This window comes from Rhinopithecus bieti, unplaced genomic scaffold (assembly GCF_001698545.2).
Source record: "Rhinopithecus bieti isolate Rb0 unplaced genomic scaffold, ASM169854v2 scaffold_2723, whole genome shotgun sequence".
Lineage (NCBI taxonomy): Eukaryota > Metazoa > Chordata > Mammalia > Primates > Cercopithecidae > Rhinopithecus > Rhinopithecus bieti.
This window is the reverse complement of record NW_016804119.1, coordinates 1,378,087-1,395,639: the sequence shown is the minus strand read 5'-3', so window position 1 is coordinate 1,395,639 and position 17,553 is coordinate 1,378,087. Positions and strand designations below refer to the sequence as shown.

At 39.4% G+C, this 17,553-nt stretch overlaps 1 protein-coding gene and 1 long non-coding RNA gene across 2 annotated transcripts in view; one reads left to right on the top strand and one right to left on the bottom strand.

Moving 5' to 3' along the window:
• RORA (RAR related orphan receptor A) overlaps window positions 1–13,737 on the top strand; it is a 98,686-nt gene extending 84,949 nt beyond the window's left edge. The window contains exons 5-10 of the mRNA XM_017864561.1: window positions 4,344–4,465; window positions 6,384–6,516; window positions 7,170–7,277; window positions 9,613–9,723; window positions 10,987–11,099; window positions 13,377–13,737. Of these exons, the coding sequence (XP_017720050.1) occupies window positions 4,344–4,465; window positions 6,384–6,516; window positions 7,170–7,277; window positions 9,613–9,723; window positions 10,987–11,099; window positions 13,377–13,541 (752 nt within the window). The 3' untranslated portion in view covers window positions 13,542–13,737. The remainder of the gene's footprint in view (window positions 1–4,343; window positions 4,466–6,383; window positions 6,517–7,169; window positions 7,278–9,612; window positions 9,724–10,986; window positions 11,100–13,376) is intronic.
• A 2,191-nt stretch (window positions 13,738–15,928) lies between these two features.
• The window catches only part of LOC108523793 (uncharacterized), a 7,091-nt gene continuing 5,466 nt past the window's right edge, over window positions 15,929–17,553 (bottom strand). The window contains exon 2 of the long non-coding RNA XR_001883894.1: window positions 15,929–17,540. This is a non-coding gene — a long non-coding RNA (uncharacterized LOC108523793). The remainder of the gene's footprint in view (window positions 17,541–17,553) is intronic.

Here is a 17,553-nt window from a genome sequence, read left to right as displayed (position 1 = left end):
ACCTGACTCACTTTAGGTTTGCTTCCACCTTACCATAAATATTAGTGACTCTGTCCTGTTTGCTTGTCAAATGTTCAATCCCGAAATAAATCCATAGGCCTTAGGCAAAGCATTGCCCTTGAACATGGCACTTTGGCTAAAAAATGCACTGATACTGAAGTGGGGCCAGAGATGGCTGAGCTGATTCCCTGAGGCTCCCGGACAAGTCAGCTTCCTCTTCCATGGTCTCACTCTCCAGTGCAGTCTGGGAGTCCTGCCCCCTCATTGCTTGCTCTATGTGCTTTTAAATTAGGAATTTTTCACAGGTGTTGTGGCATTTTCCAGGATAAATTAAATGAAATCATCACTAGGAGAATTCCCAAACCCAAAACTAAACTAGCATTTATCTGGAAAGGATATAATTGGGCTGTAATTCTCTTATCCCATTTATGCATGCAAAGTGTTTCAGGGAGCTAAGAGTATCATGAAAGTGGCCCAAGTCTTGTTCCAAAGCTACTTACATTTCCCTGGTATTTCTTTTGGGGCTTAAAGCCTGCTATCTCTTTAAGACTCTTGACTTCATTTTAGGCTAAACTTTGTCATCAGATTTTAAACAAATGAAACCAATTATATAATAGGAAGATAAATTATAAACCAACACCTCCTAAGTCCAATTCTCTCTTTCAAGTGTAGTATGCACAACCTATTACTTTTAGTGAAAAATATGTCTACATCCTTGGCTAGGAAATTTTGCCCTTGGTGTACAATTAGTACCTGAATTATACATTCCAGATAAACAACCTAGGTTTTAAGTGCAAATTATGTTTGTTACTATAATTGATATCTAAAGCTTTGCACAGGAGAGACAACTGATATACTGGGCAAACAGGAGACAAGAAATCCACTTATATGGGTTGTGGTCCTAGCATTAATATAAGTTGTACAACCCAGTATAAGTCACATAACATCTGCGAGCTGTAGTTTCTCTACCCCTAGAATATAAAGGTCTGTGTCTGAATCATAGCTCTGCCACTTGCCAGCGGTGACACCTTGAAGAAGTCACTTTACTGTGGTTCAGTTTCCTCATCTGTAAAATGGAGATAATACTAGTACCTTTCTCCTGGGGTTGTTATAAGGATTAAGTGAGAAAACATATATATTTAGGATAGATACAAATTAGGTGGGACTGGCATATAGTAAATGCTATATATGTTAACTGTTATCGTAATTCTTAATGTCATTATTATTTGTTAAACAAGGACAGTTTGGACTAGATGCTTTCTGAAGTTCCATCCCACTATGAAAATCTGTGACTAACTCAGAAGCCAGGACTTCCCATCTGAATTATCAAGGCGCTGGCTGTATTGCTGAAGCAGTCATGGTTGGGGCACTTGACTTGCCCCACGCACAAAGTGAGGTAGATAGATTATCTGCTGAGCTCAGACAGAAGCCAGGTCTCCTAACTCCTAGCACAAAGTATTTCACTATTCCAGACTTTATCTGAGAGACCACGCTTAAATTCTCGACTTTTATTCAGCCTGACCATACTCGCCTTTGCTGAAATGGAGATTTAAAAATAGCAAAGTGTCTAAAATCTTACACTTGCCAAATCGACTATGAATTGGAATGAAAGGCTGTTGGTGAGCAGATGGTGTGAATGCAACCACTGCCCTCTACTGGTATGTCATGTACATTGCATGATTTGTTGTCTCACTTTTTATTGGCTGTTTTAAATAGGGATAAGTGGCCACAGTTTCTTAAGACAAAGTGAAACCACAAGATGCTAAGTATCTGATTAACTAGAAATGAAGCATAACCTGGAAGGAAATGATATGAGCCTCTTCTCATCCTTCACTCCACAGCATTCCCCCCTGCTTCCCCGTGAAGACTCTTCATCTTCATCATTTTTTTATTGGCAAAAATTGGTTTACATTCTAGAAACGATCTTATATAGTGAGAGTTCTTTCCAAAAGAGGTAGTTCACTACCTTATTTATGTATTTTCTTGTTTCTTACTCCCCATTATTTTTGTCTTTACTCACCTCTTCTCAAGCGTCATTGATTCTAAGACACATAATTTCCTGGCTTCTCCCTCTCTCAGTTTCTCATTCTTTCCTTTACATTTGTTCTTTTATTTGTGTGTGTGTGTGTGTGTGTGTGTGTGTGTGTGTGTGTGTGTGTGTGTGTGTTTATGTTATTTATTCATGCTGTTTTAGTGTCTGTGTTTCCAAGAAGGGCCGTTCAGGTTTATTATGTTTCAGTGTCTCTAAGGAGATTCTGGTTTCCAGCTCCATTTAGGTGAACCTGCTCTGTTTTCACACAAACAAGTCTGCTTCTGTTTGACAAAAGCAGTAACAAATTTCCAAACAAATAGATACTCTCCCTAGTGTTGCCAAGTTTGCATTCAGCACCATTCTTTTAAAATGGCTTGCCTATTCTATGGTCAAAACCTTAGGGAGAGGGATCATTTTTTGATATGGTTTTATATTCATGGGATTTTCTCAATTCTTTTTTAAAAAAATACTTCTTTAATCATCCTTCCCTTCCAGAACAATTATTACCAAGCTACTCCAAATTGTTAGTTCCTGGCATCTAGATTCCAGCAGCCTTCCATGTGGTCGTCCTGCCTGAGCTTCTCTGTGCTGCAATCCACCAAGCACAAAACTGCTTGTTCCATTTCCCCAGATACAATTTTCTTTTTCTTTTTTTTATTTTTTTTAAGATGGACTCTTGCTCTGTTGTCCGGGCTGGAGTGCAGTGGTGCGATCCTGCCTTGCTGCAATGTCCGGCTTTCAGGTTCAAGTGATTCTCCTGCTTCAGCCTCCCAAGTAGCTGGGATTACAAGTGCCCGCCACCACACCCAGCTAATTTTTGTATTTTCAGTAGAGACAGGGTTTCACCACGTTGGCCAGGCTGGTCTCAAACTCTTGATCTCATGCCTCAGCCTCCCACGTAGCTGGGATCACGGCGGCCACCACCATGCCTTTGTATTTTTAATAGATACATGTTGGCCAGGCTGGTCTTGAACTCCTGACCTCAGTGGTCTGCCCACCTCAGCCTCCCAAAGTGCTGGGATTACAGGTGTGAGCCACCACACCCAGCCAATCTCTTCCTTTTCTGACAGCTTCAATTACTTTTTTCTTTCTCTTCTTCTGGGTGATTCAACTTTATACCTTATTATCTAATGTGTTGAATTGTCCTTCCAGTGTGTTCATATGTGTTTACCAGATTACAAGTTCCTAGAGAAAACTTCTTTGGCCTCTAGGTCTTTAATATCTTCAAACTCCTTAAGCTCAAGTATAATAATAACTAATATTCTGTAGCACATTCTAAGTAATCTTCCCCATTCTAAGGGCTCAACTCTTTTAATTCTCATAGCAGCCCTGTGAAATAGGTACCATTTCCCTCATTTTACAAATGAGGAACCCAAGCACAAAGAGGTTAAATAACGTACCCAAGATCGCATAGCTAGTAAGTAGCAGAGCTGAGATACAGACTCAAATGGTCTAGCTCCAGAGTCTATGACTTCACAACTACACTATGCATAGCCACATGGTAGGCTCTCAGTAATGCTTGTTCTGCAATTTGCAGGAAAAACTAAATAAATACCTAGTTGTCACCATAAAAGAATATCATTTTCTAGTTTTTCTTTTCTTTTTTTTTTTTTTTTTGAGACGGAGTCTCGCTCTGTCACCCAGGCTGGAGTGCAGTGGCCAGATCTCAGCTCACTGCAAGCTCCACCTCCCAGGTTCACGCCATTCTCCTGCCTCAGCCTCCCGAGTAGCTGGAACTACAGGCGCCCGCCACCTTGCCCAGCTAGTTTTTTGTATTTTTTAGTAGAGACGGGGTTTCACCGTGTTCGCCAGGATGGTCTCGATCTCCTGACCTCGTGATCCACCCGCCTCGGCCTCCCAAAGTGCTGGGATTACAGGCTTGAGCCACCGTGCCTGGCCTTTTTTCTAGTTTTTCAAGAATAAGAATAATCCTTCCAAGGTCAATGTTATGTGGCAGATGTGTCTTCATAAAAATGCCAAGAAGAAACACCAGGTTAATAATTTCCTATGTCTATCTAGGTCAGTATTTTATCATTCCTAGACGTTAGTATAAAGACACAGAACAAGGGCAAAGTCAGGAGGGTCTTTGAAGTCACCAAGTCATATCTTCAAATGTCGGCTTTGCAAAGTCCCTATCCTCCTTCATGTTCCCAAATACAAAACAGTTCCAAATTACTTGTTTAAATGTGTAAAGACAGTCAAAACCCACACAGACATTGTTTTCTACTTGTTATTTTTTAAAGCAAATATTAAATCACGTTATTCAAAGAACTTGGCTTTTCATGTTTGTGATCTCCTGTTTTCTCCTTAGAACACCTTGCACAGAATATATCTAAATCTCATCTGGAAACCTGCCAATACTTGAGAGAAGAGCTCCAGCAGATAACGTGGCAGACCTTTTTGCAGGAAGAAATTGAGAATTATCAAAACAAGGTATGATCTGAGGAATTTTTCCTCCTAGGATTGAGGCAATATTGGGGAGGGTTTGGTATAGGAAATTTGGTCAAGAGTTCCCACAGACCAAAGAATGAGTGTCTTTCATCAGGTATCAGGTTACTGTTTAAATATCTTTTTTCCAAAGCTGCTAATGTACTTGAAGCTTTGCAGATGCCTGCATGCAAAATTTCAGCAACAGCAAATAATTTCTATTGTGCTTTCTAGGTATACACATACCTCCTTCCATTTGTCAACAGGAGAATAGATTAAGCAGCTTCTAAAAGCCCAAATGAATTGAGATTTGTCTCAATATCCCAATCAAAGATTTTAAGGTCTGGAAGTTCATGTAAAATAATCTCAGCCTCATGTTTCTGGAAGTTGTATTAGGGAGTATATACAAAAAAAGTTCAGAAGCTATGATGGTAACTCCAGTCTGAACCTAGCAATATGAGGCTGACAAATAGTGCCCTACTTGACTTTTTCTTTTTTTTTTTTTTGAGGCGGAGTCTTGCTCTGTCGCCCAGGCTGGAGTGCAGTGGTCGGATCTCAGCTCACTGCAAGCTCCGCCTCCCAGGTTCACACCATTCTCCTGCCTCAGCCTCCCGAGTAGCTGGGACTACAGGCGCCCGCCACCGCGCCTGGCTACTTTTTTGTATTTTTTAGTAGAGACGGGGTTTCACCGTGTTAGCCAGGATGGTCTCGATCTCCTGACCTTGTGATCCGCCCGTCTCGGCCTCCCAAAGTGCTGGGATTACAGGCTTGAGCCACCGCGCCCGGCCTACTTGCCTTTTTCTATAAAACACCCAGATCAACAGGATTATCTAGGTGAATCCATTTTACATTTGAGGAAAACTAACATCCGTTGGCATGTCTGGAGAGTGAAACATCAAGAGCAGACCTTGACTCCTGGCTCCTAATTCAGTGTTTCTTCCACCCCATCATATCGGTGGAAACAGTCTGAAACTAAGATTAGGAAAACAAGTTGGCAACAAAACAGATCCAGATCATTCTGTAACTGAATTGGAGAGTGCGAATATAAAAGGAATTTAACAGGACATGTTGGGGAATAGCAACACATCACTTTGTTTGCCTTTGAGGTAGCAGGTAATGCCAACAGCCAAAGCTACAAAGGAGAAGCAAGAAAATAGTAAGAAGCAACAAAGTATATGAAATGGGATTTTAGAGTCAGAGATGCTTGGATTTGAATCCTAGTTCCCATATCCACTAGTTTTTTGTTTTGTTTTGTTTTGAGACAGCCAGTTTTGTTTTGTTGTGTGCCCAGCCAAAAAAATATTCTTATGAAAGTGAATTAAGACAAGGATGTCATAAAGCTTCTCTAGAGGTGGTATTCATCAGAATGTGCCGTGCCTAGCTCATAGTAGGTGCACAATAAATTCAGTTGATTCCTTCTTTTCTCCCTTTCCCCAAGTAAAGTGATATTAAATTTCCCAAGGCAAAATAATTACTTAAAAGAAGATCCAGGCTGGATGCGGTGGCTCATGCCTATAATCCCAGCACTTTGGGAGGTCCAGGCAGACAGATCACTTGAGGTCAGGAGTTCAAGACCAGCCTGGCCAACATGGTGAAACTCTGTCTCTATTAAAAATATAGAAATTAGCTGGGTGTGGTGGCATGTGCCTCTAATCCCAGCTACTCAGGAGGCTGAGGCAGGAGAATCACTTGAACCCAGGAGGCAGAGGTTGCAGTGAGCTGAGATCACTTCACTGCACTCCAGCCTGGGTGACAGAGCAAGACTCCATCTCAAAAAAAAAAAAAAAAAAAGAAGATCCTACTTTACCACTCTTCATGGCCCAGGGCTAAAGCAGTGGCATGCTTTGCTTTCATAACTCTTCAACTTCTGCTACAAAACCTAACATCTCCCTGGAGGATGTTAATGTGTTTCCCTCTTTAACAGCAGCGAGAGGTGATGTGGCAATTGTGTGCCATCAAAATTACAGAAGCTATACAGTATGTGGTGGAGTTTGCCAAACGCATTGATGGATTTATGGAACTGTGTCAAAATGATCAAATTGTGCTTCTAAAAGCAGGTATGTGCTTTGCAAGTGAATTTTGAGATCTCTTCCTAACCTGCTTTCATCCGCTTATTAAAGAAATGCTTGGTAAGGAAGGTGTCGGGAACAGTTTTCTCCAATGATAATAGCTCAGGTTTTCTTAGCAGAAATGGAGTTCTTTTGAAAGGAAACATTCCCCCCCCCCCCCCACTTCGCTTCTCTTCTGGATAAAAAGATTGATTTGAAGGTCACCTGCATTCCCAAATTTTCCCATCACCTGTGTTTTGTTTCTACACTCCAAGTCCTCCGAGTTTATGATGTTAGGAAGAAGGAAGTAGAATTCAGAAAGATATATTTGTTTTTGGTTCTTGTTTTAGTACATGTGAATAAATGTTTTCCTAGCAACTCTGAGACTCTGCATTGCGAGGTAGAAGAGTGCTAAGGAAGTAATTTATAAATCAACCCTCACTTCAGTTAAACAGGCCTTAGCTTCAGCACAACAGTCTTTAATTACATAGAAAACTCTGTCTTTTTGGATAGACAGCTGATGTGACTGAGAACCCGCTAGCTAAACTGCACACGACACCCACCATGCTGTCTCAGAAGGAGTCTCTACATGAGCACCTTAGAAATAAAGTCACTAACATCGAATGACCCAAATGACCTGAACCATTTCTGCCTCTGCTTAGGTTCTCTAGAGGTGGTGTTTATCAGAATGTGCCGTGCCTTTGACTCTCAGAACAACACAGTGTACTTTGATGGGAAGTATGCCAGCCCCGACATCTTCAAATCCTTAGGTAAGGGGTATCAAGGTGCCTTTTCTTCAAATCGGGGCTATAGAAAAAGATGTGGGTTGAGTGAAAGCTCTGCTTGGACAAAATGAAAACTGGTTATTCAGAAACAAAAATTAAGGGATTTTATACCTATTTTACTTTCTAATTAGTCACTGTAGAAAAGTCAGATAGCTCGGCCTGGCACGGTGGCTCACGCCTGTAATGCCAGCACTTTGGGAGGCTGAGGCAGGCAGATCACGAGGTCAGGAGATCGAGACCACGGTGAAACCCCATCTCTACTAAAAATACAAAAAATTAGCCGGGCGTAGTGGTGGGTGCCTGTAGTCCCAGCTACTTGGGGGGCTGAAGCAGGAGAACGGTGTGAACCCAGGAGGTGGAGCTTGCAGTGAGCCGAGATTGCGCCACTGCACTCCAGCCTGGGCAACACAGGAAAACTCCGTCTCAAAAAAAAAAGTCACATAGGTCAAAAATTTTTTATCTACATTACATGTAAAGATCTAGAGTTTCATTTTATCTAGTTGGTAATCAAAGGGATTTATATTATGTGTCCTTCCAGTTCCCTTCTAGATGTTTTTTTTTTTTTTTTTTGAGATGGAGTCTTGCTCTGTCGCCCAGGCTGGAGTGCAGTGGCCAGATCTCAGCTCACCACAAGCTCCGCCTCCTGGGTTCACACCATTCTCCTGCCCCAGCCTCCTGAGTAGCTGGGACTACAGGTGCCCGCCACCTCGCCCGGCTAGTTTTTTTTTTTTTGTATTTTTTAGTAGAGATGGGGTTTCACCATGTTAGCCAGGATCGTCTCGATCTCCTGACCTCATGATCTGCCCGTCTCGGCCTCCCAAAGTGCTGGGATTACAGGCTTCAGCCACCACACCTGGCCCCCTTCCAGATTTTAAGAAACCAGATTTGCTGGTGATACAGTATTCAGATAACCTTTAGGATGTGAGTTGATACATAAAATTAAGCAAAGGGCAGAAGCTTTGCCCTTCCATCCCCCTCAAACAGTAACCATCAATGAGACTGACATGCAGATATCAAAGAAAGTTATAGCTAAGTGAAACCATGACATATAATTTATAAATAAATAATTTAGGGCCAGGCATGGTGACTCATGCCTGTAATCCCAGCACTTTGGAAGGCCAAGGCAGGCAGATCACCTAAGGTTAGGAGTTTGAGACCAGCCTGGCCAACATGGCAAAGCCCTATCTCTACTAAAAATACAAAAATTAGCTGGGCATGGTGGTGCACGCCTGTAGTCCCAGCTACTCAGGAGGCTGAGGCAGGAGAATCACTTGAAACTGGCAGGTGGAGTTAAGTTTAAGTGAGCCGAGATCGTGCCACTGCACCCCAGCCTGGGTGACAAAGTGAGACTGTGTCTCAAAATAATTAATAATAATAAATTTTGGATTTCTATAATTTAAATAAAATGAATATAGTTATTAAGAAGAATGGATAAATATCTAAAATGAGTGATTTTTTAAAAAGTTACATGACAGAAGAGATATATAATGAACTGTCATGTAGCACATTGTCATTTAAATATATACATTTGTATGTAAAATATGCAAATCTGAAGGAATAGACACCAAACTTAACCAGTCTTTTGGAAAATGGATTATTATTTTAGGGGACTTTCACATTCTGTGTTTTCAGGTTGGTAAATAATTGTAATAGTTTTACCATCAGAATGTGTCATTTGTTAACATTTTTAAGAATGTTTCAGATGAAATAGAGTTGAAAACGAAAACGAGTTAATTTAACATATCAGTTAGAATGTGACTATTAGACTCTATAGGTTAAAAGTGTAGGCTCTGAAATCAGGCAGCCTAGCTTTGCTTCTTAGGTTGTACTTTCTACCTGTGTGACCATAGGTGCATTACTTTCCAAGTCTCAGTTTCCTCACCTCTAAAATTGGGATAATAATAATCCCTCCTTCATAGAGCTGTCGTAAAATAAGAAGAAACCCAAAGAAATATCATAGAGCAATACTTGCCATAGTAATCACACAACAAAAGTTCAGTCTCATTATTTTGAATGAGGATGATGGTGGTAATGGTGATGTGATGGAAGTGGTGGCAGTGGTGGTGATATGATGGAAGTGGTGGCAGTGGTGGTGATAACTAAACAGATTTTTCTTTTAAGATTTTAAACTATTAAACTGTAGAAATGCTACTACTATTCCTTCTGATCTTCAACCACTAGATCTTTCTTCATCTTCCAAAGGTTTTTCTCCTAAGACCTCCTATGGGTCTTAGGAGAACCTTAGGAAAACCTAAGACCTAGGTTTTTCTCCTAAGACAATAACCAAACTTCTAAACTGTCTTTATTTTCATTCTGGCAGGTTGTGAAGACTTTATTAGCTTTGTGTTTGAATTTGGAAAGAGTTTATGTTCTATGCACCTGACTGAAGATGAAATTGCATTATTTTCTGCGTTCGTACTGATGTCAGCAGGTAAGATAACCAAATAAAAATGGTTTTAGAATTGTCTAAGATAAAGAATTTTTACAAGGTCCATACGTTTAATAGCTGTAAAATATTTGGGAGCTACTAAGAGAGGTCTCCACCCTTATTAAATTGGATTTTAAGTCTTCAAATAACACCCTCTCTTCTCCACCCCCCAACACAAATATATATTCTTTTAAGAAAACCTCATGCCTTTCAGATAAAATGTAAAGAAATGAGAATTGAATAAAATCTAGTCCAGAATTAACCTCCTGATACCAAGAGAAATGCTGTGGTAGAATAGGGTTGCCTTTCTTAACACCAGTCTCCAGGATAACGTGATTTTTAAGACATCCTATTTTTCGTTAAAATCCATTTAGATGCCATCCACTAGACTATCTGAATTTAATCTGTGTTTTCAACCAGTACTGCATGTTTGGAGATCATCACTTTGCTAAGTTACTACCTTCTATTTGGAAGACTTACACATAAAAACTGTATACTAAATTAACCACCCTTAAGTCACTTGGAATTCTTTTTTTTTTTTTTTTTTTTTTTTTTGAGACGGAGTCTTGCTCTGTCACCCAGGCTGGAGTGCAGTGGCATGATCTCCACTCACTGCAAGCTCCGCCTCCCGGGTTCATACCATTCTTACGCTTCAGCCTCCCGTGTAGCTGGGACTACAGGCGCCCGCCACCATGCCAGGCTGTTTTGTATTTTCAGTAGAGATGGGGTTTCACCGTGTTAGCCAGGATGGTCTCGATCTCCTGACCTTGTGATCCACCCATTTCGGCCTCCCAAAGTGCTGGGATTACAGGCGAGAGCCACCGTGCCCGGCCTGTCACTTGGAATTCTATCGACAATTTTAGTTGACAAAGATTACTAGAAAACTTTCGTATTTTTCAGAAAAGCTAGCAGGATTGATAATGAATATTTCATTCCAAAGTATAATTACTAGAACATCCCGAGGGGCCATGATGGTTTCATTTGCATTCATATGAGTATGGCCTCATATTTAATTGTTTATCCTTTGGAAGGGAAGGATCCTTCCTTTATGTATTGGTAAAATGGAAAGGTTTAACACCCTGTTTTGTAACTTCCTTAGATCACTTTTCACTCCATTAGGAGAAATTTTGAAAGAGGAGTGAAACTGACCTCTGAGTCTCTAAATATTCATTGTGATATAATTATCTGTATCAAAAGCATCCGGAGAAGGGGGATCTTGACACCATGTTGGAGGAATGCTAAAGAGTATCTTTTTTTTATGTTTAGATCGCTCATGGCTGCAAGAAAAGGTAAAAATTGAAAAACTGCAACAGAAAATTCAGCTAGCTCTTCAACACGTCCTACAGAAGAATCACCGAGAAGATGGAATACTAACAAAGGTGAGTGCCGAAGGCTTCTGGTTGGCATGGCCTGAACTATCCCTTGGCACAAATCATGCTGCCAGTATGGTCATGTAAGTCATACGACCAATTCCCAAAAGTATCAGAAAGCAACAGGCTACTAAAAAGAAATAAATTTCCATTTCAGTAAAATTCTGTTGAGCCAAAACTCATTATTCAGTCTAAATTATACTTATTATCATTGATTACAAAGTATCCTGCAACAATAAGGCAATGTAGGAAAAATGTTACATTCTAGAAATTCTCTTCCATCAAAGTTGGGCATAAAGCAGAGTTAATATTCTGCACTGACATAAATTAGAAAACTTATCTTTGAATTTATTTATTTTTTAGATAGGGTCTCACTCTGTCTCCCAGGCAGGAGTGAAGTGGCACAATCATAGCTCTATGCAACCCTGAACTTCTGGGCTCAAAAGATCCTCCTGTCTCAGTCTCCTGAGTAGTTGAGACTACAGGCATATGTGCTACCACACTTGGCTAATTTATTTATTATTTTTTGTAGAGATGGGTAGCTCGCTATGTTGCCCAGGCTGGTCTCGAACTCCTGGCCTCAAGCGGTCTTCCCTCCTCCACCTCCCATTGAGCTGAAATTATAGGAGTGAACCACTGTGCCCAGCCTATAATCTTTGAATTTAGAAAGAAGTTATAAAGGACTAAAAGACTTAATCAGAATGACCATATATACTAATATTAGTTCCACTTCCATTAAATTCATTAATCATCAACAGTAAATGATTTTTGCATTTTTGTCAATTTCCCATCACTACTCTGTATTCAAAGCATAAAGTTTCATTTTTACCTATCATTATCTTTCACAATAAAATATGATTGTAATGCCAATTTTTTAAATGTGCTAATATCCATCAGTGCCACTGCTAGCAGTATGTATTTGGTCTTAGAAAAATCAGCCCTGTTCTTTCTTATTTTATGTATTTTATTGTGTGAGATGATGTGAGAGGTTTTTGGTTTCGTTTTCTTGTTTGTTTATTTGTTTGCTTGTTTTTTTTTTCTCCTTTATAGTTATGTTAGATCAGAAAGGGGTAACTGGGGGTTAATTGCTGTTTTGCTTTTGATTTTGCACCTGTTAAATGAGGCAATGGGGCAGGAATGAGAAGTGGAAGGGAAGAGCCCTGTCAGGAGCTTCACTCTCTTCTCCATCTTTTTGCCCAAATGCAAGGGTACCATTATGATCTCTGATTATAAACAGCACTTAACATGTAGACAAGATCTGGTGAAAACATTTCTTAGAGAAGGTTATTCTGGGTTAAAATAATAGGCAGTTTGCCTGTGTGAGGTGCTGTGGAATCTAAAAGTAATTTTACAATTTGTGTCATTACCCTCAGCTGGTAAATGGTCAATGCTGGGACCTTCATCCAGGTCTTCTGACTCTATTATTTTGCTCAGAGCCAGCATCGCTTTATTACAGGCAAAACTTCTTATCGAAAAGAAACTTGTAGTTATCGGAGTTGACTAGTGCCAGTTCTGCATAAAATGTGTAGAGTATGCCATCATCTCCGGTTGCAGTGCCCTCGCTACCCACCCACCACTGCCCCTCACCCGCTTCTCTATCACCAGACAGCTTCTTTTTGCACAGTGGTAGAGGGCAGGGTTCCAGGAAGTAGAGAGAAGGCATCTTGGAGTAGGAGGAGAAGTCAAGAGCCTTGGATTCTGTATGAGTCTCCCGCTGACAAGCTGTGCCAACTTTTGCTTATGAACATCTTTTCTAGTTATTAAAATATTCATCTTGAAAATCATATTTAATGTATACTTGGCATTCTATGACATGACTATATCATCATTTATTTATTTATTTTTTTAAGAGACAGAGTCTCACTCTGTCACCCAAGCTGGAGTGCAGTGGCGCGATCTTGGCTCACTGAAACTTCCACCTCCCGGGTTCTAGCAATTCTCCTGCCTCAGCCTCCCGAGTAGCTGGGATTACAGGCACACACTGCCATGCCTGGCTAACTTTTTTTTTCAGTAGAGACGGAGTTTTGCCGTGTTGCCCAGACTGGTCTCGAACTCCTGAGCTCAGGCAATCCACCTGCCTCAGCCTCCAAAAATGCTAGAATTACAGGCGTGAGCCACCGCGCCCAGCCATCATTTATTTTTACCAATCCTCTGCTACGAGATGTTTAAGTTGCTTTAAGGGTGTTTCACCATTATGAACAATGTCATAAAGATCATTCAGATTCCCTGATCTTTGATGCTCATGCCTGTTCTTGCCTGACAGTGTGTCCTTTCTTCCACTTACAGTTAATATGCAAGGTGTCTACATTAAGAGCCTTATGTGGACGACATACAGAAAAGCTAATGGCATTTAAAGCAATATACCCAGACATTGTGCGACTTCATTTTCCTCCATTATACAAGGAGTTGTTCACTTCAGAATTTGAGCCAGCAATGCAAATTGATGGGTAAATGTTATCACCTAAGCACCTCTAGAATGTCTGAAGTACAAACATGAAAAACAAACAAAAAAAATTAACCGAGACACTTTATATGGCCCTGCACAGACCTGGAGCGCCACACACTGCACATCTTTTGGTGATCGGGGTCAGGCAAAGGAGGGGAAACAATGAAAACAAATAAAAGTTGAACTTGTTTTTCTCATGCATATGATTTCCATTATGCCTACAGATATGGACCCTTTTTCTGTCTTGACTTCTTGATCGTTGACCTCTGTTTACAACAGAAGGAGGGTACTAAAGTCGGAGGATTTCCTTTTCTTGTAGCTCACTGCCCACAGACTTTCTACAGAGTCAGCAATCTGTCAGTAACAACAGAGAGTCCAGCAATAATCGGTGACTGGTGTGCATAGCGGAGGTTGCGGCATTACTTTGCACAACTGGCTCTTTGTTTCATGAAGGAAGTTTTTATTTTTTCACCGATTATTGCCAGTCCGCAGGATGGCATGAAAAGGGTCCATAGCAGTAGCAACAATAGCATTATAATATATTACAGGGTAAATGGGCATGAAGACTATATATAGCTAAAAGAGATATTGTTTATATATTGTTTTAAGTAATATAAAATGTAGTTACTGGTGTAGCTTTTCCTGTTGAATTGATAAGGCACTTTCATTTTGCACCTTTTTCTTTAAATTAAATGCTAGCGTGTTCACTGTCGTGTCGCATGTGCACCAGAAACACAAGTTTAACTGAGAAGGCTTGGAAGGTACGTCGGGAGGTATTTATGCTGCTGTTTACAAAATTACTTTTAATAGACTGGCTGGTCATATCTAGAAATCACCACGTTGGATTTTTTTTTTTTTTTAAACATGTGAATTTGGAATTAGAAACGGAACTCTCCCTAAATTATACTTTGCTTTTTGGTAAGTTTAAGGATAGATGTGTTTATGCTTCATACAAAGTTGAATGATTGATTGGCGCGGTGGACGTATACCATCAGGCTCTTTTTTTGTTTTGCTTTGTTTTTAAAGCTTTTTAAAATGCCACCTCACGGAGGCAAGGGAGGGGAAGCTCATTTTACACAATTCAGTAGTTAAATACGGACTCGGTCTCAACTTGGAATTCTTATGCTTTGAGAACGAATCAATAACCAGAATATTTATTGGAATCTAGCTTTTATTATAAGAAGGACCCAAAGATTATATCTCGAGCAAACGCACACTCCCCCATGACATGAAGCATTTACTCTGTGAATGTTTAAATGTTCTTGGTATAATCTAGGAACCCTGTGAGTTTATCTCAAAGTGAACTGATTCTAGATTTGTTGTCAATAGATGCTATATGTTGCTCTTCATATTTGAAAAATGATGGATAGGAGGGTGAGGGAAGCATACAACGTTGAACCAGTTTCTCTTATTTAAATATTAAATACTTTAAGCCTTTAAAGTGAAGTTGATGCTAGCTGCAAACATTTACTCTTGTATTTATCTTCACTAGGAAACTGTGGACTGTAATTTATTTTATTAAATATTTAGAAGATTATTTGGCTTGTGTGTTCAGGTGAGAAATACTGAGTTTATTTTGTTTAATTTCATGGGTTTTGTTTTTGTTTTTTTTTTTAAATAATCCCTAGTAGGGGAAGGGGAAAAGAACAGCCTGATAACCAGGTGTGCATATTTTAAAAACAAGTGACCTTTTGGGAATGTAGGCATTTAGACGATGAGTTTAGTCGCACTAGGGGTGGGATTCAAACTACTGGTCAAAGACCATTTTGTACAGAAAAGGGAACATCTCCGATGGGTGTTAAGGTAGGAGTTTCCACACAGCCCTTTATGTCTAAGAAATAGTCTCCTCTGCCATTGGGGTCCCTGTGGAATCTTCTACAGGAACTGCAGCTCTTCACGTCATGCTGGGTTACCAGCATGGGCTTCCCAGAGCACTTCACTCTGTTTCTAACTCCACTGACTTTTCTGACTTGTTTCCTGAGGGACTTGGAAAAGGGGAAGGTATGATTCACACAGATGTGTGTATGAAGCCTAAATAACATCCAACTTTTTTTTCAAAAACATAGTAAGAGTTTAACCATAAATAGAAGATAAGAGTAATATTCCTTTAAATTTCTTACAGGCATGTAAAATTTTATGTGTTTATAGAGAGATGCTGTCAGCATATAGTATTTATATTGGGGCAAGAAGGGTTAAATCAAATCTTTAATTTAAGTAAGCATAGTTCCTTTAAAGATCAATAGTATTTATACTCTGAAAAGAGTACCAAGCTTAGTTCAGTTATTTATTCATCCATTTTTTTTTTTCTATTATTTCTCCTTTGAGGGGAAATGGTGTTTTGTTCTTGTTTGAGTTTTGTTTTTTTGTTTTTTTTGGTTTTGGTTTTGTTTTGTTGTCATTCAGATTCACTAAATTTGGGGATGGTTTTATTAAAGTATATTAACTTCTTTTTAACCAAAGCTTTCTGAATATGACCAGCCTCAGGTGCTAGCGCATTAAAGAGCAACTAAACCTAATTCCAGTGTCGATTTGTGAAATAATAAAAGCTAATTAAATTTCTCTAAGGGTGAGAGAGAACATAATGTTGAACTTAAAAGAAATTCCTTTTCCCAGAAAGGATTCTGCATGTAGCTACAAACAAACAAACTCATGCTCTAACCTCAGTAATAGCCATGCCATGTGACATTGCTTTTATGGTAAACCAAGATAGGTAAGATGATGCTTCTTCCCAGGTGTTTCTGAAAGAAAAGCAGGGGTGGAGCTTAAGAGCCAAGTCCACTGATTGACATAGTAGAATGGAATAGTAGACAGAGACATGCTCCATGAAACAAGAAAACAACTGACTACTATTTGGATCGAAGTTGGGATCTGATGTTAAACAATAAATTCAGTTTAAAAGAAAATATGGAGCTCAGAAAAGGATATGAAAAACTTTGCATTTTCCTTTCTTCATTATTATAAAAACACCTATGTAACCTATAAAATACTTGGGTGATATCAGAACAATTATCCTTAATAGTTCTTATAATTAAAGTTTCCTAAATTTCAATCTCCAATAGTCTTAAGGATTGGAACCACATCAGTGTCAGCCCCGCTGCTATAATGCCTTTATACAATTGTTTTACATAAGGCAAATAAGGCTTTTGTACAAAGCCTGAATACCTTCTGTTCCACTGGTGTCCAAATGGTTATTATATTGTGAAAAACCTGGCCTTGGTCACAATGCAAACAAAAGTACAGATGAAAGTGCTTTTTGGACAGTTTGCAAACTGTGTTAAAGCTATGGATTTTTTAAAAAGTGTTCAGCATCTTAATTTGTATTAAAGCTATGGATTTTTTTTTAAAGTCTTCAGCATCCTAATTCACCCTTTCTAACTTAAGAAAAACATGACTTAAGACACTGCTTCTAAGTTTGGTTGTTCTTTATAGTGTGGATACCCAGTTATCTGTGAGCATATGGGGGTGGGCTGAGAGTCAGGTGAGGAAGGAGTGTGTGTGTGTGTGTGTGTGTGTGTGTGTGTGTGTGTGTGTGAGAGAGAGAGAGAGATATGCATGTGTATGATGTGTGTGCGTCGGACCGCTTCTAGGCTACTAAGTGTCAATGGAAAAGAAAATGTATTCAAAATACTTAAATCAAAACTAGAAGATGGGGGAAAAAAAGATTTATTCTATACAAAGCCTTGTCTGGACCACTTTAGAGAGACTTCTATTTTTTTAACCCTTCTATAAATATTTGATGGCACTTGAAATATTCCTGCAATAAAATGTGATTTGTGTAAAGAAAAAAAGATTTTGTAATGTGAAACAAAGAAAGAAAGTAATGTAATTTTCTAAAAAAAAAAATACAAACAAACAAACTTTGTATTATTTTCTTGATGGAATTTGTCTATCTGTCTTTGGAAAACTTTTTATTTCATTGAATGTGCCATAGTAGAAATGTGTGTTTTTAGTTTTAGACTAAGGAATGGCCAGCTGTTGTGTTCCGACATTCCAAAATGCAAAACCTAGTAGTATCTT